This window comes from Spermophilus citellus (assembly GCF_964194105.1).
Source record: "Spermophilus citellus genome assembly, chromosome: 18".
NCBI classification, from domain to species: Eukaryota; Metazoa; Chordata; class Mammalia; order Rodentia; family Sciuridae; genus Spermophilus; species Spermophilus citellus.
In genome coordinates, this window is record NC_138200.1 from 33,937,640 (window position 1) to 33,962,905 (window position 25,266).

The following is a 25,266-nucleotide window of genomic DNA, read 5'->3' on the forward strand; positions in this document are numbered from 1 at the left end:
AACTTTGGAAAATTAGTTTATGTAAATTCTCAATAAAGGTGTTACAGAAAAATCCACTGGTGACTTTTCTTTTTTTTTTTTTTTTGCTGTTGTTTTTAAAGACAGGTGCAATACTAAGCAGATCAAGTCTGAGTGAACTTAAACATTAAAGTTTACCCCTCTTCCAAACAGTTTTGTTTGTTCTAGTCAAAACAGCTGAGGTATAGAAGAACTGAAAGAAAGACTACACTGAACAACTGTTTTATAAACCTTTATTGGAAAGGCTACAAACTTTATATTGCCACTGCATTTCTTATGCTTAGTGTTGTGGGGAAGCAACCCTGAATACAAAACTACTATGCTGTTGAATCTTGCCCAGGCTTCTTGTAAAATATTTTTTTGTACAATGGAGGTAGAGTGGATAGAGCAATAATTTAAACCTCAGGCCTTGATTAGTGTCAGGACACTTTTTCTTTTTCACTCAGGTTCTAACAGATCTAGAAATAAACTATAAGTGCTATATTTAGGCTCAGGGATGGCAAAATACATTTTAAAATTTTAGTTTTAGTTTCCCCACTTGTTTCTTTACAAATGTAAATGTTTCTTTTCCCTCAAGCATGTTCTCTATCAACTCTAGGAGTGAATAGAAAAGATGGAAAGAAGAGGAATACAACATCCTTTTTAAAGTTGTTTTACCTGATTTTTCTCTTATCAGCCTATGTCTTTCTTTTCTATAAAACATTATAGAAAATCAAATAGTCAATGCTTCCCCCAATGTCAAATATTCAACTTAATGGAGACAGAGCATATTTTAACTTAACATTTAATGAAAACAGAGCATTTTAACAGGTTCTATGCAAACATGGTTCTATTATTGATTTGCCGTTACCTTATTTTTAAAAGAGGGTGGTGGGGGGGAGATACAGAGGCCTGGGCTAGCCCCAGTGTTCAGGATCATAACTTAGGAATTACATAACTTAGAAGTCCTTGACTCTACAAAGCATCAGTTGGAAGTCAATAAAGCCTGTTTCTACCAACCTTTGTCTCAACTGTAAAATGGGCAGGTGCCTGAGGCCTAAGCTTCAAGCCAATGGGTTTTTAAGGGCTGTTTAAAAACCAGAACTAAGGATACATTCTTCAGTTTAAGGATGCATTTTGCAGTTCAAAATGTGTTCTTCCTTCTAAAAATGTGACACAAAGAATAATTTACACCAACCGCTTTTTATTATCAAGTTTCAGAAACCTTCCATAAGATGGTTTAAAAAAAAGGGGGGGGGATAAGAAAGGGGGGGGGCCCAAAAAAACTTATACAACCACTGCTAATGTAATTTTTTCCATTGTTCCCAGTCAGCTCCAAACCCATTTTGTGCAAAGCCCATTTTCCATGCATCTAAATGATAGATACAGGCTATGAAATTCTTTATTCTATTTGTAGCAGCTTATGCAGGTGCAGCCAAACACAAAGCTTCAGGACAAATTGTACAAACTTTACAATGTGGGATTTGAATTTAAAATATGAAACATAAAATCTACACAAAACTGATAAAAATCAAGCACAGATAAAGACTGAAACTCATAACCGATGTGTGAAAGGGAGTCTTGTTTCCTTTCAAGTGCTTTAACTGCTACAGAACAGTCGAAATGAAGATGTAAAGCTTTGTGGTTAGTTTAAATTATACACTCTGTAGATACTATACCAATTTTAAAAGTTACACATAGACCAACAGATGTCCATCAGTTCATCTGGATTGATCAGACACTCCAGCTGGCTCGCTGAGAACAAATCAGGCAAATGTGGAAAGAAAATCCACCTGTGCAATTTGTTTGCAGAGTTACTGATGGGCACACTGTACTCCAGGTCCATGATGGCTGCTGCTTTCTTCATCAGAGCTATCATTATATGCTTCACGCCTCTGACCACCTCCTGAGCCTCGAGTGCTATCAAATTCCTGAAGCTCTACCTCCTCTGTTTCTCCAATTACATTAGGTACTTCTGGTCTAGATGGCAGAAGATCTTCTAGTTCCTTCATTAGAATAAATAAAAATGGGTTAACTGTAATGTTTTCAACTTCCCTTTAATACAGTCCAGCTATGTACTTCTTTGGGAGTTAAAATAGCAAAGTGACTGGTTTGCACTATAAATTGAGAGATCACAAAGTAATGACCCTCAGGCCCAAACTGCAGATATCCTTTGTGCAGCCCATCTACTGCTTAAGTTAAAAACAACAACCAAAAAATGTAATTAGCTATTAACATTTAAGCACTGGAAAATTTCACAGCAGACATACTTTCCTGTACCACAGCTCTCTTCAGGTGAGGAATGTGTTCCCCTAGGCTACCAGGATTCCCACCACCACCTCAGACTCAGTCTGTTTTATTTCTTATGATTCCCTTGTTAGGCCCCAATCCTTGCTTTCACATCCATTACGAAAACCCATCAATAGCACAATATTAACAAAATAAAAATTTGCCTGATCTTAGTAAAAGCAAATTGGAGAAAACAAAAACAAAACAAAATTGAAGGTAACAAAGTACTATGATTAAGAAACTTTGAGTTGCCTAAATTTAAAGATCACTTACAGAAAGCTTATCTGGGTTGATCCAGTTGTTTTCAGGAAACTGCACATCAAACTTTATATAAAGATCACCTTTTTCAAAGGGATTACGATACTGTGGCATTCCTTCACCTCGAACTACACGAACACATCCTATTATTTAAGTAAAGAGGAAATTGTGAAGTTCTTTGAAGCTGTATCTACATCAAAGATCCTGCAGACTGCTTGAACTTGGCTGATCAACAATGCCCCAATTGCTTCTGTGGTGTGGGGGATCAAACTGGCAATGCTAGGCTGGTGTTCTACCACTGAGCCACACCCTTGTCCTATGCTTTTTTTAAAATATTTTTTTTCTTAGTTGTAGTTGAACACAATACTGTTATTTTATTTATTTTTACATAGTGCTGAGGATCGACCCCAGTGCCTCATATGTGCTAGGTGAGTGCTCTACTACTGAGCCACAACCCCAGCCCAGTCCTATGTTCTTAATAGCCTTTCACCTTAACTTTTGTATTTGAACTAATATTCTCATAACTAATAGATAAGCTTTTCACAATGCATCCCTAAGTTTAGCAGACCTCTAGACTACTAATTGTATAAGATAACATCTGGTACTTGTTTAAAAAAAAAAAAAAAAGAGGGTCTGGGATTGTAGTTCAGTGGTAGAACGCTTACCTAGCATGTGTGAAGCACTGGGTTCAATTTCAGCACCACAATATAAATAAAGGTACATGGAAAACTAAAACTAGAGATTTCTCTGCCTTCCTGTAGCCTGATGTTCCTATCAATCTAATTGGTAAATATACTGATTTATGGCTTTCTTTTTTCCCTATGACTATAAAAATTCATGTAACCTCTTCCGTAATGGAAGATATCTTTTAGAATAACTTGAATCTGTATTCCTGGAATAAGCTATTTTATTATTGTCTTTAAAGAAAGGTATGTAGAAACATTCCTTTGAGTTACCCACTATGAAAAAATTATGTTTAAGAATATACAAGCTAGGCACAATGGCAGAAATCTATGATCCCAGCAACTCGGGGCCTGAGGAAGGAGTATTGCAAGTTTAAGGCCAGCCTTAGCAACTTACCAAGGCCCTAGGCAACTTGGTGAGACCCTGCCTCAAAATAAAAAATGAAAAGGACTCAGTAGTAAAGTGTCTCTGAGTTCAATCACCATTATAAAACCAAACCAGTCTCTTCCCCCAAAACCTATACCAGATAAAATCAAGATTTACCTGGTTCAATTACTTTGCCAGGAGGGTATTTCACCACAATTTGACGTCCATCAAGGTGCTTAAATGTGAACTGAAACCCACATAGAGCTTCAACAAGTCCTATCTTATATGTCATGTGCAAATCATTGCCATCTCTCTGGAACACCTTTAAATAAAGCACACAAAAAACACTTTAAAAAATTACAGATCCATACCCTGTACTACATTCCTTCAAAATCTTAACTGTATCACTGCTTTAAAAGCTTGTGTGTCACTGTCCCTAGTTTCCTAAATTTATATTAGAAAAGCTAGTAATTCCCAGGGAGTATGCTAAAAACTTGTATTAGGAAGGCAATGAACCAACCAGGAAAACATTGGCACAAGAACAGAGCCGAGGCACCAAAACCTAGAACCAAGTATATTTTCCAATTACTTTCTAATTCTGTCTCTGGGCAGAAAGGTACAGAAAGACCAGCAGGCTTCTATTGAACAGGCTCAATCTGGAATGCTCCCCAGATTTGATCCTAACAAGCGAAGAAGGTTTAAGATCAACACTAAAAAGCTTTACCAGGAAGGCTCAGACATTAAAGTGAAGAGGCTCAATTCAGTGCTTCACATATGCACAAACAAATTTTATCTCATTTAAAATTGAAAACCTGCTTAGAAGAATGTTAATTAAACAAATGATAAAGTTGGCTTATTCAATCCAATACCATAAGCCTATGGACTAGGTAATACAAAGGTTACCAAATAGACACAAAGAATATCTCTAGGATTTCAATGTTTAGTAAAAATAAATTCAATTTCACATATATTTAACATGTAATTTTTACTTGGGAGAATTTGCAAATATCTATACTTAACTTTTGAAATTTGAGATGAAACAAAATTAACTGCAGTGAAAGGTCACCTAGTTTCTTTGTTGTTGTTTTTTGTTTTTAGTATAACAGGCTCTCTTCTAAAGAGCAATCTTGGCTGGTTCTATCCAAAAGATAGGCTCTTTTCCTAAAATATTCTCCTAAATTTTCCCATGAAATAAACTGTTATCTTAAGCAGTGATTCTCTTAAGGGTGATTCTGGTTGGGCAGCCTAAAAATCAACAGCAGGAGGAAATTTGTTGGGAACACACATTCTTGGGCCCCATTCCACACCTAATGCTAGAAAATAAGAGGTGGGCCTTAGCAATCTACAGTTTTCATAACCCCTTCAGGAGATTCTAAAGCAATGCTTAGGTTTGAGAACCAATGAATGTATATTAACTATGACATTTACTTGAGTGTTTTTCACAATGGAACCAATAAGCCTTCTTTAACTAATAAGGCAGAACTTTTCAATGCTTTTAAAATGCTACATTGTTCTTAAAATGTCAGTGTTTCCAAATACCAATATTCTAAGAAACACCTTTTGCCAACAATTCTTTGGTTATAGCTTGTTAGAAATAGGGAGCAGGAAGAGATATCTGTTCTTATATGGGAGAGTTCAACTTAAAGTAACTCCAGTGAAAAGTATGAGGTATTCCTAACAAAAGCTAGGAATGGTGGTGGTGCATGCCTATAATCCCAGTGAGTAGGGAGGCTGAAGTAGGGGGATCTTAAGTTAGAAACTAGTCTCAGTAACTTGGCAAGACCCTGTCTGAAAGCCAAAACAAAATAAAAACAACAACAAAAGAAACACAGAATCACTGCTATTTTTTTAGTATGTTGGGATTAAGACAATTTGATGCTAATGTTCAAACACAAAAAATAAGCAAAAATGCCATCAAATTTTTTTTTGTTGCCAGAAAATTTTTAAAAAGCAAAATGAATAAGGGCCTAATAAATACTAAACAGCAAAGCACATAAAAGCCTTAACAGTTTCTGAGAAATAATACTTAGAAAGATTACAAAGAAGGGACTAACATCTTCAGAAACTGTTTTTCTATGCTGTACAAATGCACTTTTGTAGCCAGACCACAATATACATACATACACACACACACAGTATAGCAAGAATCTGAACACACATGAGATAGCATTCCCAATGACCTTTGATCAGATTTATGTTGTTTAAACTATAGCACCAATCTTCATTTCATTATGGCCCCAATTTCTTTAGTGGAAGTGATGGGAGTAGGAGTGGGAAAGATTTTCTTGAACAGTTAGCTTCATGTCTTACTTTCTTCAGGAGATCAAAATATTTTCAGTTGTATGAACTAACCAAGATTCCTAAAACTAATCTTTTACTTTACTGGCCATAATAAAGAAGGAACTAGGTGAATTTCCATTCTAATCTTTACCAGATTCTATTTCCTACCTTAGACAATCAGTTACTTTGCTTTCCGTTGGAAATTCCAAGCAATTCTACTGATGCCAACAATTTTAAGGTTTCTTATTTCTAAAACACTTTCTCACACCCTCAAGAAAGCAGCTTATTCATAATCTCATGCAATTCTCTACAATATGCTTCCTGAGGGAAGACTATCTTTGTTTTTGGTAAGCAAGGCCTGGGGAGGACAATGCAGGTAACTAAATGGGGGTCAGAACTTAAGTTCCTTGTCTCCAATCCAGCAATCTACTTTTAAAATTTAATTATAAAGCAATATTATAGCAAAACTTGAGTATAAAAAGATTTTTCCATTAGTTTGACAAACCCTAAACTGAAAAACATCATTTATTTCTCCTCTCCTCCAAGTAACTGTTACTTAACTTTCTCACTATTCTCATATTGCTGCACTGCCAGACATCATTTGATAATCTCAAACTACTCCAATGATTCTATCAATAAAAATATTCTGGGGATATTTGTACCATCATTCAATATCATCTACACAAAAGCAGACATCTCAATCAGCCTCCCACCTCTTATGCTTTGTATGGTGTTGTTTTTGTATGGCTGTCCAGCAAGCAAGAGGGAACAAATGAGGAAGTAGTTAAAATGCCAGGTATGGTGGCATACACCTGTGATCCCAGAGGCTTGGGAGGCTGAGACAGGAGGATTACCAGTTCAAAGCCAGCCTTAGCAACATCGAGGAGCTAATCAACTCAGTGGAGACCCTGTCTCTAAATAAAATACAAAATAGGGCTGGGAATGTGGCTCAGTGGTAGAGCACTTGCCTTGCACATGTGAGGTACTGGGTTCGATACTCAGCACTACATAATAATAAAAACTAAAGATAATGTGTCCTTAAATAAATAAACAAAAAGGATATTGTGTCCCACCCACAACTTAAAAAAAAATGCTTATCATTTGTAGGTTTGGGCATATCCAGGAAGAGCTGAAACATATAGTAAATTACAGTTTTACTGAAGCATGAACTCTAACAAAAATCAGTGTACCCTAAAAAAGGATAGTCCAGGGAAGTGAGCCACAACCTTGTGAGGAAATACAAATTCCCAGAAATCTGCTTCTCAGTAATGGCCTTGATGTTGTTATCTTTGGATTTTTTAAAATTTTTTGTTCTAATTAGTTATACATGAAAGTAGAATGCAGTTCTACACATCATACATATATGAAGTGTAACTTCTCATTCTTCTGGTTGTACATGATATAATCATGTATGTACATAGGGTAATAATGTCCAATTCATTTTATTATGATTCTTATCCTCTTACCCTCCCTCCTCCTTTTACTCCTCTCGTCTACCTCCACCATTGTGACTTAGCATCTGTATATCAAGAGAATCCATTGGATTCTTGATTTTAATTTTTTAAAACCCTCTCTCCCCCCTCACCCCCAAATATATACATATGTGTTCATGTGTGTATGAATACATATGTGCACAATGGTATAATCAAATTAATACACACTAGACCATATTGTTAGACAAGTTCCACAACCTGTACTTTCAAGGAACACTCATCTGGCTACATAATGAGTAGAGTAAAACAAATCAGAGCAGTGTGTAAAGCCCTATCCACTCACTCATCAAAGGAGTTTCACAATGAAAAATAAGCTGCCTCAAATCATCTGACCCACTGCCCTATTTTCATAAAAAGGAAACTGAGGTGAAAAGATAACAGGATTACTTAAGGTTATAGTGCTTGTCTATGGCAAAGTTGAGACTGAAACTATAGTAACTCCTACAATGTACCTGCTTTGTTGGTCAGTTCTTGCGTAAGCAAGCCATGCTCACTGAAACAACTTCACCTATGTTCAGTGTTACTCTGGGGATCTATCATATTTCTTAAGCAAGACCAATTTCTGAATAAAACAAAATTAAATAAAAAGGAAATTACCTCATGTTCTTTCTCCTGTAGCAAAAGAACAATGTCTCCTGGTTCCACTCCTGGGGCCTGGTCTGCTTCCCCAGTGAATGTAATTCTCTGTCCATGTTTCATTCCTTTGTCTACATGAACTTCAAGAATCTTGACTTCTTTAATCACCTTCTTTCCTTCACATTTTTTACAGCGGTCCTTTTCATTAATTACCTCTCCTGAAAAGAGAGGACATTCAAACTTTCAGCAAGAGTACTATCTACTGCCTTTTCAAGTAAGATGTCTCAAAAATGCCCTTAATTCATTAAATACATGTTCTGAATTACTTCTAATTTCTACCTATATTTCTGTCTAAAGTATCATTCTGAATGACCAAAACTCACATCTTACTGCAATCGTCTGAAAGACACAGCTATACACAATTTCAGAATGTAATGTATCTTACACTTTCTTTGCTCCTGATTCTACTTCCTAAAGTTAACGTGATGTCTAAAAATCAAGGAAAACATTTAGGTGGTGAGATGCTGGAGCTTTAACTGCTTCTTTAGCAAATGTTTTCAGTTCCATAAGTTTAACAATGGACAGAAATAACCAAAATAAAAATTTAAATATCTATGCCTTATTATTAGATAGTTGGGTACTGGAGTTTATTTCATAGACAAAATCTTGTTCAGGTGTCTGCAGATGTTCTTTTATTTTAAAAAACTTTCCCCATTTTGGTGTTGGGGATAAAATCCAGGGTCTTATGAGCTCTACCACAGAACTATATCCCCAACCCTAAACTAATATTTACTATCACTGACTTTTCAAAATCAATTAGAGATGTCTTGAGAGTTTTAGCTGGCAATGAATTCCTCTGTATCATGTTTTAAGATACCATGGCTTTTCCATATATTCTTCTGAAATAATCTAATTATGGTATAATAACATAAAACTACATTACACAGTACAATGTGAAGAACAGCATGGCTTTCTAATGCCTGGTTGTTGACATATTTTAATTGTTAGAAGATTTATATAATAACTTCATGGACTGTTTCTAGAGCAGTACTTGTAAAATACCAATTCCTCAAAATAGTAATGGTACATGGGAAAGGATTCCAATTGACTTTGGTTTCCTTTTTTTAAAAATTATAGATGACACAATACCTTTAATTAATTTTATGTGGTGCTGAGGATCGAACTCGGTGCTTCACATGGCTAGGCAAGTGCCCTACCACTGAGCCCGACTTTACGATTTCTTGATAGCAAATTGTTAGCAATTTCAATAATGTTAAAAGCGTAAGATTATCTAGGAAAAATGCAGACTTTTCCACCCCCTCAAAAAAATCTACTAGGTAATTAAAAAAAAATCCAGTTCCTCAGTCACACTAGCTTCTTTTTCTTTTTGTTTTGTTGTTGTAGTCCCTGGGGAATGACCCCAGGGCCTTAAATATACATCACAATTGTTCTACTACTGAGCCACACTCCTATTACCTACTAGCCACATTTCAAGCACTGCTACAGGTGATTAATGGTCACCTGTATGAGACTGCAGATAAATTTTTATCAGGCTGGGGTTGTGGCTCAGAGGTGGAGAACTCGCCTGGCACGCGTGAGGCGCTGGTGGAGTAGTACTCTAGAACAGAAATACCTCACAGGTCAAATTCGGAAGGCTTCTTTTTTTTTTTAATCAGTCTTTAGAACACAGCCATGCCCATTTGTGTACATACTGTCAATGGCTATAAAAGCACCAAAAGGAGAGCAACTATGAACAGAGCAGGGAGGAAGAGCAGGAAGAAAAGATTAACATTAAACAGACATGAGATGGGAGGGAAAGGGTGAGAAAAGGGAAATTGCATGGAAATGAAGGGAGACCCTCATTGCTATACAAAATTACATATAAGAGGTTGTGAGGGGAATGGGAAAATAAACAAGGAGAGAAATGAATTACAGTAGATGGGGTAGAGAGAGAAGATGGAAGGGGAGGGGAGGGGGGATAGTAGGGGATAGGAAAGGTAGCAGAATACAACAATTACTAATAGGGCATTATGTAAAATTGTGGATGTGTAACCGACATGATTCTGCAATCTGCACTTGGGGTAAAATTGGGAGTTCATAACCCACTTCAATCTAATGTATGAAATATGATATGTCAAGAGCTTTGTAATGTTGTGAACAACCAATTTAAAAAAAAAAAAAGGGCACCAAAAGGACAGAGGTAAGCAGATGTGATGAACTATTTGTCCCACAAAACCAAAATATTAACTTCTGTGAGAACAACTTCCATTCTAGTATCTTTCCTCAAAAGCTAACTAAAAATTATAGTAAAGACAGTGGTACACACCTGTAATCCCTGCAACTACTGAGGCCCTGAGGCAAGAGGACTGAGAGTTCAAAGCCAGCCCCAGCAGATTAGCAAGGCACTTAGCAACTCACTGAGACCCTGTCTCTAGATAAAATATAAAAAAGGGAATGTTGCTCAGTGGTTAAGCACCCCTGCATTCAACCCCCATTACAAAACAAGTAAAATACAAAGGGACAAATAATCATTTTACCCATCTTTTTCAAATAAAAAAAAGACTGACTTAACTTGGGGCTGAGGGTATAGCTTAGTGGTGGTACACAGTATGCTTAGCACAAGCAAGGTCCTGGGTTCAATTTTCAACAACCAAAAGCGAAACAACACTCATTTTCATTGGACATAAACACAAATTTACTACTTAACTGTGTTCATTGAGCCTATCCATAATGGAATAATTATTTTCACTTTTAGACCTCTATACAAATATACATTGAAAAAGAAAAATTATAACCCTTTAATATCTGCATTCCCAATTCATTCCAACATAAAAGCAAAGAAATACTGGCATGTATACCTTCTCCATTACAATCAGAGCACACAGACTGCATCTGTTGTACCATTCCAGGAGCCAGCTGTCTGATCATGATGCGTACACCTCGACCCCGACAAGCACTACACTTCTGAACAGCTCCAGACTTCCCGCCTTGGCTAAAGAGAGCAAAGTATAAATTAGATTTTTACCCACAGACCATTCCAATATGCCATTCAACCAGAAATTGTGCTGTTAATCCCCCACTATTAATATTTAAACTGACCTTAAGAGGTATCAGAAATGTTCTGTTTGGTAGTAAGTTTAAAATCATAAACAATTTTTATCCAATACAAACTTTCAGCCTGCCACTAAAGAGGAAAATAATATTGCATAAAACAAATACACACTTACCCACTGCATGCACTACAGAGTACATTCTTGCTAAGTTGTAGTTTGGTTGTCTTGCCATTATAGAGATCTTCTAAAGATACTCTGGGAAGGAAAAAAAAATCAAATTCAACTAAAATTTTGCCAAATTTCTTAAATATAAGATATAAATAGCTGATACAGCAAATTCCATGGTAATTTTTTAAAACAAAAATTAAAAAAGACCCCCATTAAATCAGTTCGATGGACACATCTTATTTTGTAGCTCAAATTTATAGAAAGATTTTAAGACTACAGACAATGTAAATGGTGCTCAAAGTCAGAATCTACAGCATCACACCAACAATTCATTGTGGCACAATTTCAGATAGAGCTGATAACTGCACAAACTCAGTCATTAAAACCTTTTCCTGGCCTCAGGCACGAGCCCTCCATCCAAGTAATTCTTAATCACAACCTTCTGAGGTAGTTATCCCCATTTTACAGAGAAGCTAAGTAACTTGTCCAAGACAAGGCTGTGCCCCCCACCTACCCATTACAAGGACTACAAAAAGTTATGTTACAGCTTAAGGGAGGTGTTTAGACTGTGTCTCAAAAAAGTGGCCTTGGGCTAAGAAATGTATTTTGGTGGTAGAACACCTGCCTGGCTTGCATTTGGGCCCCGGGTTCAGGTCCCAGTATTGCAAAAGAACAAAGTAAATTTACCTACACTGTGACAGAAAGGAGGGGGAAAAATAGGTTTTCAACAGAATGTCTCCAAGTTTTAGAGTGTCTGAAGATTCCATTTTATCATAAGCAACACTGAACAACCTTTACCAAATTTTCAAAGGAGTCAAAATTTTCAGAAGTTTAACTGAAAAGCCTGTTATCCACTCATAAAGGTGTATATGGTAAAATGGCATAAGGAGAAAAAGCTTATTAAAAAAAATACAACTGCTAAAATTTAATTCACTTTTATTCATAATAGTACATTTGAATCACAGTACCAATTTCCATACCAGCCTTAAAAACTAAACAAAAACCAAAACTCCTGGATTCAATCCCCAATACTACAAAACAACCAACTACATCCAAAACTATATACAGCAAAAGTCTCACCAATACTATTCATTTAGGACTTGGCAGCAAAGCCTTTAATATTTTTAGTTTTACCATTCTTGTTGTCTTTCAATCTTATCTCTTTTCCCCCCAGAGTTGGGAATCAAATCCAGGGCCTCACCCATGCTAGGTAAGTGTGTTCTACCACTGAACTATATCCCCAGCCCCTAAACCTCCTTTAGTATTATTAATGATTTACTTTTAAAAAACTGGGAGTTAAGGGGCTGGGGTTATGGCTCAGCGCAGTAGAGCGTTCGCCTAGCATGTGTGAAACCCTGGGTTTCATCCTCAGCACCACATAAAAATAAATAAAATAAAAGTATTGTGTCCAATTACAACTAAAAAGTAAATATTTAAAACAAAACAAAAAAAAACCTGGAATTGAAGAAATGAAGAAATACTTTAAAAGGCACCTATACTATTCTGTGGTATTCAAACTTTCTCAAAACCATTCTTTAAGCTAAAACTTTCATACACTGCAGATTGTATAAAAATAACATTTATGGACACAACAGTACCAACAATTCCAGATGACACATCTACATCTCAAGTCTTAAACTTATTCGTCGCCAACTATTTTTTTCTCCCACTAAGAACCTTTATCCAAATGGGTAGTCCATTTCTCTCTCTCTCTCTCTCTCTCTCTCTCTCTCTCTCTCACACACACACACACACACATATATACAAAATTACAACTAGTATGCAAAAACCACTATCTCAGAAGCCAGAAAAATCCACATTTTAACAAACAGGGCCAAGAAAGGGAAAATGGGAGTAATGATCAAGCAAAGTTAACACTCCCTATCACGGCCTAAACTGGTACAATCCCTTCATAAGGCAATTCATTTATATATATCAGTCTCAAACAGTGATGCCTGCCAAGAGAGACACAAAACTGTACATAAAAATACCCATAGCAACACTATTACAGAAAAAAAAAAGTAATAATATCCTATATAAAAGATAAATGAGGGCTGGGATTGTGGCTCAGTGGTAGAGTGCTCACCTAGCATGTGTGAGGCCCTGAATTCTATCCTCTGCACCACATGAAAATAAAGGTATTGTGCCCAACTACAACTAAAATTAAATATTAAAAAAATAAAAAAGATGAATGAGTAAATGTATCACAAAAGGAAATATTATAAAGCCACACAAAAGAAAATGCAATAAGTAGAAATAATAAGTAATATTAAAACAGCAAAAAATGCATTTGCTGTAAAGTATAAAAAATTTTTTAAAAGGCACAGGAAATACTGGAGTCTTTTTCTTTTTTTTGTACTCAGGTTTGAACCCAGGGATACTACATGCCTAGCCCTTTTTATTTTAAGATAAGGCTTCACTAAGTTGCTGAGACTGGCCTCCAACTTTAATCCTCCTACTTTGGCCTCCCAAGTTGCTGGGATTACACATATGCACCAACATGCTTCACTGTTTACCTTTTTTAAAAAGTCCATTTATTTTTTAGAACATTTCTATATCCAAGAAAAATATGGAAGAACCAACTCCCCCTGCACAAAATATTACTATTGGAATAGTATCCAAATGAGAATTTATTTCTAAGGGCAAATTCTTTCAAAACACATAAATTTAAGGATGACTCCACATGAATTCCTACAATTTATTCAAATATTAAACAAGATATATTTGTTTAAGTAATGAAATATACACGTAAAGTATGAACTTATCTCTGGCATTTGCTAGTGAAAACTTTAGTAGCTCATGGAAAAAAAAAATCACTGGATAAAAGACCTCACAAATTTCAAATAATGAAATATCTACTTTCATATTATAAAGGGGTTGTGGATTCCCAGTCTAAGATCAAGGTCGACACCATTCAGATGCTGGCAGGTTAATGCCAGGCTGGAAGCCAGCAAGCTCCATGGAAACCATTTTTGGAGAGTTCACACTGAAGATTAAGTAATGAGTGACTTTAACATGTAAACAGACTGGTCAATCACTATGTAATTTTTTAAAAATAAAAGATAACTTGAAAGATTTAAATGTTTCAGAGAAAATAATCCCACACTTGAAAAATCCATCTTCCTACTCAGTAAACAACATTAATTATCCTTTTATGATCTAAAGCAAAATACAAACATCCAGTTATTAAATTCATTTAGCCACTTAACGAACACAGGAAGACACGATTTTTTTTTTTTTGGTACCGTGGAAGAATCCAGGGGTGCTTGACCACTGAGCCATATTCCCAATTCTTTTTTATATTTTATTTAGAGACAGGGTCTCACTGAGTTGCCAAGGGCCTTGCTTTTGCTGAGTGAGGTTGCCTTTGAAGTTATAGTCTTCCTGCCTCAGCCTCCAAAGTCGCTAGGAATGACTTTTTTTTTTGTTTTCAAATGAAGAATATTCTATGATATTTCTATCGGAGTATTACCACTTGAAGAAAGTACACAATATTTACTAAAAAGAAGACAAAAAAAGATACTCACTTTAGCGGATGCATCATGTCCTCTCCTCTTCTTCTGCCATTTCGACTTCTACTCTGATTGCCCATGAAGCCGAACAATCCTCCACCAAAAATGTGAGAGAAAATATCATCCATGCCACCACCTCCACCGCTACCTTCCCGAAGACCTTGTTCTCCATATCTGTCATATAGCTCACGCTTTTCTGGATTTGATAATACTTCATATGCAAAACTGATTTCTTTAAACTATAAAGAATAAAGTAAAAAAAGAAAACAATTGGATTTTCAAATACAAGAGTGGGGAACAGTTATAGAAAACCAGAATCCACTTAACTCCAATAAAAGCTGTCAGTTATCTTTGGTTTGATTCTGGTCCTATTTATCCCTAACTACTGCTCAAATGTTAGTATTCGCAATACAAAAGTAAAAGATTCTTAATGTAAATATTTGGCTTTTAGGGTCAATAGATGGATTTTTTCTACAATATTCCTCCTTTCAAAGAGGGCAATTAAATTTAAAACCAAAACCCAAGAACACCAAAAAGTTTCAAATAACTTACTTTGTCTCCAGCATTTGGATTCTTATCTGGATGGTATTCCTTGGCTAACTTTCTGTATGCCTTCAAAAAAGATTTTTAAAAAAGGGTTATACACAAACATCAGTTTCAAGATTTGCAACAATACCCACTTTCCTAAGAAGGAATGTTTTAAAGTCATAACCTTCCAAAAATGTCATTATCACGACTGGTTAGTATTTTTCCATCTCAAAATTGTTTATTCAACAGTTTACTATAATAGAGTCGATAGTTATACTTGAAAATAGATTATACTGAGAAAAACCCAGATACAAACAATGAATGCTACAAAAGAAAAAAATATATTTGAAATATATTATTTGTTTTTACTGTCAAATGTTTTTATGGCCAGTAAACAGATCAAGATAACCCCAATAATCTGAGAGAAAAAATTAAGGTGTACAAAGGCAAAATATTAGTATGAATCAAGCTACAGATCCCTGTCTATGATGGCTCCTTGTCTTCCTTTTAACTGTAACACTAAGAAAAAGCCAAGAGATACTCCTACAAGGTGTCTTTTACGTGTTTTATTTGCACAAGTGGGTGACTGGGATCTACTGTGGCCTCTATCGTAAAGTTGCATATACTCTCAATTAAGTGGTCTGGATATACAACATTTAAGTCTTCATTCACACAGACTCATGAATTATATAATACAGACTAGCATTTCCGGTAGGGTAACAGGAAGTCCATTTTACTCTTTCGATTGTACCGGTCCTACTGCTTAAGGAGCATTCTCGTTTTTCTCAGCTTTCAAATCCGGATACCCTAAGCCCAGAAGGATGCTGTGGGGATTAATTAAATGTCACAAATGCTTTGAAATTCTAAGATGAAAGATTCTGTAGTATTGCAAAGGGCGATAATACGACCTGTTTATTTTTAGTCAGTGTACACTCAGGTGTTTGGCTGGGACCCATGGCTCATTCCTAAAGCGGGCACAGGCCATGGAGATTACCTGCCCATAGAACAATGCATCCAAACAGGGACCCACGCTACCTCAGGCTGTAAGGGCGAGGGAGGAACAGAGGGAGGAGCTGAGGCCCGCAGCCGCTGCACCCAGGAAACAAACCCAATAGCCCGGAGGCACCGGCGGAGGTGGCTAAGACCCTCCTGCCGCTCCGCCTCGCGGCGCCCTACACCCGGCGCCGACGTCCGCGGCGTGGACAGCTTCTCTCCCGGTGCCGGGATGCTAAGGGCACCTCGATCCAATCTGTTTTTTCGGGGTGGTGAGCGTGGAGAGCCCGACGGGCTGCTGCCTCCCAGGAGCGCCCGGCCTCTGGCGCTAGCCCGCAAAGGGAGGAAGGAAAGGTTTTCGTCCTGTTTGCGCAGGGGTGAGTTTTATTTGCTGCATCTGCAGGCGGGCGGGGCCGGCGGCCCAAGGTCAGCCGGGGCTGGGGTGTGCAGCCCACGGCGAAGCCGGTCCCGCCGCCACCCCTCAGCCTAGGCTCGCTGCAGCCAGCGCCGGCTCACGGGCCGTCCCGTAGCGCGGCCTGGCCGCCCCGGACGCGCAGGCCCCGCGCCCCACACACCGTGCCCGACCGGCCCGCTTCCCAATACCTTCTTCAGCTCATTCTCACTGGCGCCGGGCGGAACGCCCAGGATGTCGTACAGTTTCGTGTCGGCCACGTTAGCCATGGCGGCCTGCGGGCAGCACTCGGGGAGGCAAGCGGCGAAGCGAACGAAGCGGAGCCGGGCCCACGAGTGGCGTCGGCGGCGGCGCAGGCCGAGGGAGACAGCGAGGGGGAGGCGAGGCGGGGCCAAACTTTGACCCGGCGCACGGCGCGCCGTGACGTCGCTTCGCAGAGCCCGCCCCCTCGTGCTCCGACCGGTGCGGTTGGGTGCTGCTAAGTGGACCGTGTGCTCTCTTGTACCCAGGGTCTAGGCCGCGAGGCCGGTCCGACGTAGAAAATGAGGAAGAACTCTGCAGGGCGTTCTTTAGCAATTCGTTTATTGCGGGACCGCGTTTTTAACGCCGTGAGCGCTGTGGGGATGAGGAGGCTCGGTTAACTTCGAGATTGGCAGGAAAGAAAGTCCATCTGGGTTTCTGCTGGAGGCTAGCAGAGGTCGTCTTCTGGGTCTGGTTCCCTGGGGACCTTAGATGAAAAACAGCACGTGGGGTGCGTGTGTGTGTGTGTGTGTGTGACCTTAGATGAAAAACAGCACGTGGGGTGTGTGTGTGTATGTGTGTGTGTGACCTTAGATGAAAAACAGCACGTGGGGTGTGTGTGTGTATGTATGTGTGTGTGTTTTGGGAATTCTCAAACATTTACCAAAGGTAGTATATTACACTTCTCAATATAATTAGCTACGTTTTTACCAAATTATTCCATCTATTTTACCCCACTCCAGGTTTTAAAATGAAACCATTTCATTAATAACAAGATAACTTTTAAGGCATAATCAACATCATCACATTTGATGAAATTAACAATAATTGGTTTATGGCATCCATTTCCAAACCAAGGTCTTCCCGTTGTCTGGGCCATGTGTTAAAAGTCCTTTACCAACACCAGTCTCTAGCCAACATCAAAAGGTTTAAGTGACTGCTGCTGCGTGCGCTGCCAATGAGGTGATTGAGGCCTATTGATTTACATTTGCTTTAGTTTAGCCTCTACCACGTGGTAGGATATGTAGCCATTTACACTTTATGGTGATAGTAAACATTTTTGGACAATTGGAAAGTGAACTGGTAACAAAGACAGCATAAGCATATCATTCAGGGTAATCTTTCTTCCTGGACATGCCCCCTGTCCTAGTTGTGGAGGGCCCTGAGTGGCAGCCAAGAACTGGAAACCTCGAGATTCTTGAGAAATTAAGATGCCCCTTCCATCAAAGTCTCCCTCTTCCTGAAATGCCATTGGAAGTGCTACTCCCTCTGAAGTTTTTCTTGATTCCATAAACTGGTGAACACTGCTGTCTCATTTAAGTTCCCATTACCCTTGGGTTTTTTGTTTGTTTGTTTGTTTTTGTTTTTTGTGGACAGATATGATGTTGACATAAATGCTATTCTGGAATGTGAGTCTGAACTCTTTAAATAGGCTGGAGGTTCCTTACAGGAGGACCCCCCCCCTTTTAAACAATACTGGGGATTGAACCCAGGGATGCTCTACCACTGAGCAACATCCCCAGCACTATTATTTATTTATTTATTTATTTATTTAGCGAGCAGGATCTCAATAAGTTACTGAAAGCTTGGTTCTCGACCCCAGTGCCAATTCAGTAACAAGGACGTGGTTTTGAGAAAAAGGAAAAGGTTTTATTGCTTTGCTAGCAAAGGAGAACCTGGAGACCCTGGTCCCAAAGGCTATGATTCTGCCCATCAGCAGGAGCAGTGGTCTTTTAAAAAGGTAATTCAAAGGCTACATTCCATGTATTCTCCATTGGAGTTGTAATTCACTTGTTAATTTGGGCGATAATCATTTCTGAGATCTGGTGCCATCCCCAAAGTCTGGATTTCTTTGTTCTTATGGGGGGGGGGGGTATACTCAAGGACAGATAAATCTGCCTAAAATCGGGAAGAAGGATAATCTTCCCCTGAGATTAGGGAAGGGGGAGATATTAGGGAGGAGCAGGGAGAAAGGAAGACAAAGAAACTTGTCCCATTTAAAAAATAAGTTGCAGGGGTGGGGTTGTGGTTCAGCCTAGCACGTGGGAGACGCTGGGTTCGATCCTCAGTACCACATAAAAATAAATAAACAAAATAAAGATATTGTGGTCAACTACAACTAAAAAATAAGTATAAAACATGTTCAGTGAGGGCTGGGGATGTGGCTCAAGCGGTAGCGCGCTCGCCTGGCATGCGTGCGGCCCGGGTTCGATACTCAGCACCACATACCAACAAAGATGTTGTGTCCGCCGAGAACTAAAAAATAAATATTAAAAATTCTCTCTCTCTCTCTCTCTCTCTCTCTCTCCTCTCTCACTCTCTCTTAAAAAAAATGTTCAGTGACAGTGCAGCAAGGGCTATATTCAAAGCATAAAGTGAACCACTGTTATAAGAGGTAGTATAAAGTTGTGAAGTTAGATTGTATATGTAGGTTGGTAACCTTTCTCTGCCATTTATTAATAATGGGAACTTCAGCAAGTTTTACCTAACTTTTCTGAGCATATTTCCTCTGTGTAAAAGAGGAAATATATCATTGACTTGTTGGATGATCACAGAATATATACAGAGTACTTAGAACCAGGAATTAGGGCAATGAAGTATTAGATATTTAATATTGTTTTGGTTCTGTTAGCTCACAGGCTACCTCTCTATTCATTTCAATTCCAGGCTTCTCTAGTGGAATTCCCCAACTTCCTCCATTACCTATGTGGAATGCCCCTCCTTTTTTTTTTTTTTTTTTTAACCATAGTATCTCACTAGATTTCCCTGCTTGCTAATTACCATTTTTCTTTCCTGATTTCTCCATAAGTTTTTGCTTCACATGAGAATATGAACTGAAGAATATGAACTTTATTGCAACCTTCATATAGTTTATCTTATTTTTTATCTTTCTTTATGCCATGAACAGTTAAAAAGAGCTGGACTTTCCTCTTTGTTTCACTTTTAGTCTTTTTTGCAAGGGGGAAAAATGGTTATGATTCAGTATTAGCTTCTGATATTCTAGTGAACAATACCTGGGTAAATTCCTCCTTTGCTCCATACTTCCTGATCTTAAATTCTTGATTCATTTATTTATAATATTTTACCCATTTCTGAGTGTGACTTATAGTCAGAATTGTTAATTGCTGATTTTATAGGTGAACATATTATTTCAGATCAGCATACTTCAACTGATACAAGCTCTCCTGCCTGTCCTCATGGACTTGGGTTAAACCTCTGTCAGTGTGACCATTGTAACATTTCAGTCACTGAGTGTTTTTCTGAGGTACCTTATATATTTTAGCTCCATTATTTAGCTAATGCCATAAAGGAGAAAAGACCTGTATCTCATCCTGTGTCTCAAGAACCATAAAATGCTGAGTCACAGTGCATCTGAGGGCTGCTCTCACTAGGCAGATGATTTAAAGTTTGAGGCGGGAGTGATTTCAGATTCTGCCAGGCTTACATTGTTGTTCAGTTCTTTTATTTTGATTCAGTATGCTTGTGAAATTGTGGGGCTGGTGTGGGGTGAAGGCCGATTGGGATTAGGAGGGAGTGTATGAACTACAGTACTGTATTCTTAAAGGCCATTTATACTGTTCACAAGTAATTAAATACAGAAATATGTAATCCATTACTTTAGACAATGCTGTATATGTGCATCATTCAGCAATTCAGAAAGTAGCTTTTCTTACTAACTTTAAATAGTTTTGAATGTACAGAGTAGGTGATGCAAGTTAAAATATTTCTCAGGGATATAGAAGAAAGTGCTAATGGTTCTTGTTATAAGGGTGGCAGGACCACAGAGTTGATGCTGGTACTCTGGGAAGAAAGAATTGTGGGATTTATATTATTGGAAAATATCTAAATTCCTTGTAGTATCTAAGCTAGATTTTTTCATTGATGGAGCTACACAGTTGTATATGGTATTCTAGCCCCACCACTAGCATTTCAAGCCCTGCCATAGCATGTTGTAAAGGTTCAGTTTTTTAAAATCAATTTTTTGCATATTTGCTTTTAAAAATATATTTTTTAGTTGTCGATGGATCTTTAATATATTTATTTACATTGTGATGCTCCGAATTGAACCCAGTGTCTCATACATGCTAGGCAAGTGTTTTTCCTCTGAGCTACAACTCCAGCCCCAGGTTCAGTTTTCTTATATCACTATAATGGTGTAATAAGCAGAGAAGGTGACTGGGTAAGTTTAGATATCTAACTATTTATGCATCAGAAAAAATGGTGGAGAAGATATGTATACATATTCATTCACTTAACAAATACATATTGTAGACCAACTGTGTGCAAGGCACTGTTACAGTGTTAGGGGTATAGCTGTAAACAAAACAAGATCCTTGCCTTTATAGAATTACCTGCTTGTAGGGAAGCCAGACAATGAATAAGTAAATAAATAGTATATTTGATGATAATGTGTGCTCTGGAGAAAAAGAAGGGCAATAGGCCTAATTGATAAGGTGACATTTGTATTGATCTTAAGGAGATGAGGCAGTTAGGCATGAAGAATTTTTCTTTTTTTGGCTGCACTAAAGATAGTACCTAGAGCCTAGCAGATGTTAGACAAATAATGAGCTACATCCCTAACCTTTTTTACTTTTTTTTTCTTCCTGCCTCATCCTCCTGAGTAGTGTGCACCATGGTATCCAGCTGCAACAAGGACTTTTTTTTTTTTTTTTTTTTGGTACTGGGGATTTTATTTTATTTATTTTTTGGTGCCAGGGGCTCTTTACCACTGAGCCACATCCCCAGCCCCTTGTATTTTTTATTTTGAGATGGTCTTGCTAAGTTGTTTAGTACCTTGCTAAGTTTCTTCGTGCCTCGCTAAGTTGCTGAGGCTGGCTTTGAACTTGATCCTCCTGCCTCAGCCTCCTGAGTTGCTAGGATTTATAGGCATGTACCACTGTACCCAGAGGATGTTTGAGAAGAGAATTTTTCCAAGCAGTGAGTGACACTGTAAAAGCTCTACAGTTGAACATAAACTGGCTAGTTACAGGAAGGGGACCAGTATGACTGGGAAACAAAGCAGGTAGATTGTGGGGGCACTAGTCATTCATAAAGACTGACTTTTACTCTGAGGAGACAGGAAGCCATTAAAGGGTTCTAGTTAGAGGAGAGAAAAATTGCATTTTAAACTCATCATTCTTGTTTGCTGTCTTTTTTTTTTCCTATTTTTTCTTTTGGTACTGGGGATTGAATTCAGGGGTATTCAACCACTGAGCTACACCCCCAGCCCTAGTTTGTATTTTATTTAGAGACAGGGTCTCACTGAATAGCTTAGAGCCTCACCTTTGCTGAGGTTGGCTTTGAACTTGATACCCTCCTGTCTCAGCCTCCTGAACCACTGAGTTTACACAGGCCAGGTGATTGTTTTGTTAAGGAACTATTATAATAAAACCCAGGTTATAGATAGTGTGGGCCAAGACATTCATGGTAGATTGGTGAGGAATGGTTGGAATCTGGATATATTTTGAATGTTGAGCTGATAGAATTAAATGTTGAGTAGAAATAAGGATGAAGTGAAAAAAGTTTAGTTAAATTATAAACATTTGGGCCAAGCATGGTGGCACAGGACTTCCAGTGACTTGGGAGGTTGACATTGGAAGGACTATAAATTCAAGGTCATCCTTGGCAACTTATCAAATCTTGTCTCAAAAATGAAAAACCCACTCCTGAATTCAGTCCCTAGTTTCAAAAGAAAAAAAAGTAAATATGCCAGTAGATTTCAAGAAGGAATGATTTTGAATTTAATTAAAAGATATATTTTAAAAAATTGGGGGGCTGTAGGTGTAGCTCAGGAATAGAGTGCTTTCCTAGTTTGCATAAGGCCCTGTGTTTGATTCCCAGCATTGAAAATAAATATTTTAAAATCCTTATTTTAATTGACAATAATTATATACATATGTATAGAGTACAATGTGATGTCTTGGTAAATGTATGTATCATGAAATGATTTTATCACACTAACTAGTATATTGAACACCTTACATAACCTTTTTTGGTAATAATGCATTTAAAATCTATTCTTGTGTTTAGCATGTGTGAGACCCTGGGTTCAATCCTCAGTATCAATAAAATAAATAAATAAAAACTTAAAATATTTTTAGCAATTTTGAACTACATAATACTGCATTATTGTCATTGTTGTCGTCGTCATCATCATCATCATTTTATACCAGGGATTGAACTCAGGGGCACTCAACCACTGAGCCACATCCCCAGCACTTTTTTGTATTTTACTTGGAGACAGGGTCTCACTGAGTTCCTTAGGGCCTAGCTAAGTTGTTGAGTCTGGCTTTGAACTCACGATTCTCCTGCCTCAGCCTCCTGAGCTGCTGGGATTACAGGCATGCACTTATGCGCCCAACTACAATATATTATTGTTGACTATGGTGACAGTGTTGTACAATAGGTCTTGAAAACTGATATTCCTATCTTGCTAAAATTATACCCTTTGGCCTCTCCTTTCTCCAGTCTCTGGTAATTACCTTTCTACTTCCTACTTAAGCTTTTTTAGATTCCACATATGAGATCATGTGGTATTTGTTTTTGTGTGCCTGGTTTTCACTTAGCATAATATTCTCTAGATTTATCCCTATTGTCACATGACAGAATTTCCTTCTTTTTAATGGTTGAATAGTATTCTATTGGATATGTATACATACCACATTTTCTTCAGCCATTCATCCCCTGATGGATGTTTAGATTGATTCCATATCTTGACTATTATGAATAATGCAGTGAGAATGAGTGCAGTCATCTCTTCGAAAAACTGATTTCAGTCCTTTTGGGAATATATCAGAAGTGGGATGGCTGAATCATATGGGAATTCTATTTTTAGTTTTTTTGAGGAACAGACACATTGTTCTCCATAATGACTGTACCACTGTACAAACTTATGTTCTAACAAGGTGTAAGATTTCCTTTTTCTCCACATCCTCGCCGACCCTTTTTAGCTTTTGTCTTTTTGATTAATAGCCATTCTAATGTGTCTGAGGTGATAATCTCATTTTTTTGAGGTGCTGGAGATTGAGCCCCAGGGCTAGGCAAGCACTCTACCACTGAGCTATAACCCATCCCCTCATTGTGGTTTCAATTTGCATTTCTCAAGGAGGAATATTGATTTAAGCAGACTGAAGAGATAAATTTGAGGCCCATCAATGTAGTGATGGTATATAAAGAGATGAGATCAAGGAGCGTTCACTTTTACTGCACATTGGAAATGCATGATAGAACTTTCTAAAAATGCCAACACATGGGTCTCTCCTCCCAAAGGTACTGACTAAAGAGCTGAGGTAGGGTGACAGCACTGTATTTTTTTAAATGGTCTAAGGTGATTCCGTTTATGAACATGTAGATTGTTTTCACTTTTAACACTGTGAACAATACTTCTATATATTGCCATGTATAGTCTAAATTTTGTGTAATTCTTAGTTGCTGCCATGGGCTACAATTCTAGAATATTGCTTATATCTTTATTTTTATCAATTTCACACATGAAGAACACAGAATTTGTTCCTGTATATAGTCAAAAATGTTTGTTCTAAAGTCAGAATGAATTTGCTTATTGAAATTTCCATGCCTTAATCATGAGAACAGTCATCTAAAATCTGCAGTGACATTTTAATTGCCAAATCTTTCTCTTAGAATGCCAAGAGGTTTCAACATTGTTTGATCAGAAAAAGAAAGAAAAAGCATAGCTAAGAAAAATTCAATACAGAAAGAACATTAGATATTGTCTTAGTCATCAAGGTGGTCACAATCTGGAATTCAGTTTAATTTTCTTGTCAGGTAATTTCTCCTTAGTGAATTTCATCAGGCTTAAAACAAATTATAGTATCAAAGACACACAAAATAGAGCCAGATGCAATGGCGCACACCTGTTTTCCCAGCAACTCAGGAAGCTGAGGCAGGAAAATTACAAGTTCAAGGCCAGCCTCAGCAATTTAGTGAAGCATTAAGCAAGTTAGCAAGACCCTGTCTCTAAATAAAAAAATAAAATAAAAAGGGCTGGGGGTGTGGCTCAGTGGTTAAGTGCCCCTGAGCAAAATAAAATGTTGGTAAATCAATGAACAAGGAAACCAACTAGGAAGCTCAATTAAGAGAGATGAAGGTAGACAACTTGGACTATGATGGGAACAGTAAAAAAGGGTCGGGAGATGAAGTAAAACCTAGAAATGTAATAGATACTTGGTCTTTATTGGTGTTTTCAAGTGTTTCTCCCTTTCATATTCCTAAAAGCACAAAGCTTTTATTCTGAAGTCATCAGACTGTTATCACCTACTACCCTTGTTAGGTTATCAATTTATCCACCCTTAAAATCACTCTTCCCTATTTTAAAAAATATTCTTTTTAGATGTTGATGGACCTTTATTTTATTCATTTATTTATATGTGGTGCTGAGAATCAAACCCAGTGTCTCA

General features: G+C 37.8%; 1 protein-coding gene across 1 annotated transcript; it reads right to left on the minus strand.

Annotated features, from left to right (window-relative positions):
* Positions 1–234: 234 nt before the first annotated feature.
* DNAJA2 (DnaJ heat shock protein family (Hsp40) member A2) lies at positions 235–23,526 on the minus strand (the record flags this gene model as incomplete). Its single annotated transcript, XM_081274720.1, has 10 exons — positions 235–2,003; positions 2,560–2,687; positions 3,772–3,916; positions 7,965–8,161; positions 10,802–10,935; positions 11,171–11,251; positions 14,692–14,915; positions 15,229–15,288; positions 16,801–17,121; positions 23,509–23,526. 10 exons carry the CDS (start codon positions 23,524–23,526, stop codon positions 1,812–1,814), a joined length of 1,500 nt encoding a protein of 499 aa, XP_081130846.1. The 3' UTR covers positions 235–1,811.
* Between the last annotated feature and the right edge of the window lie 1,740 nt (positions 23,527–25,266).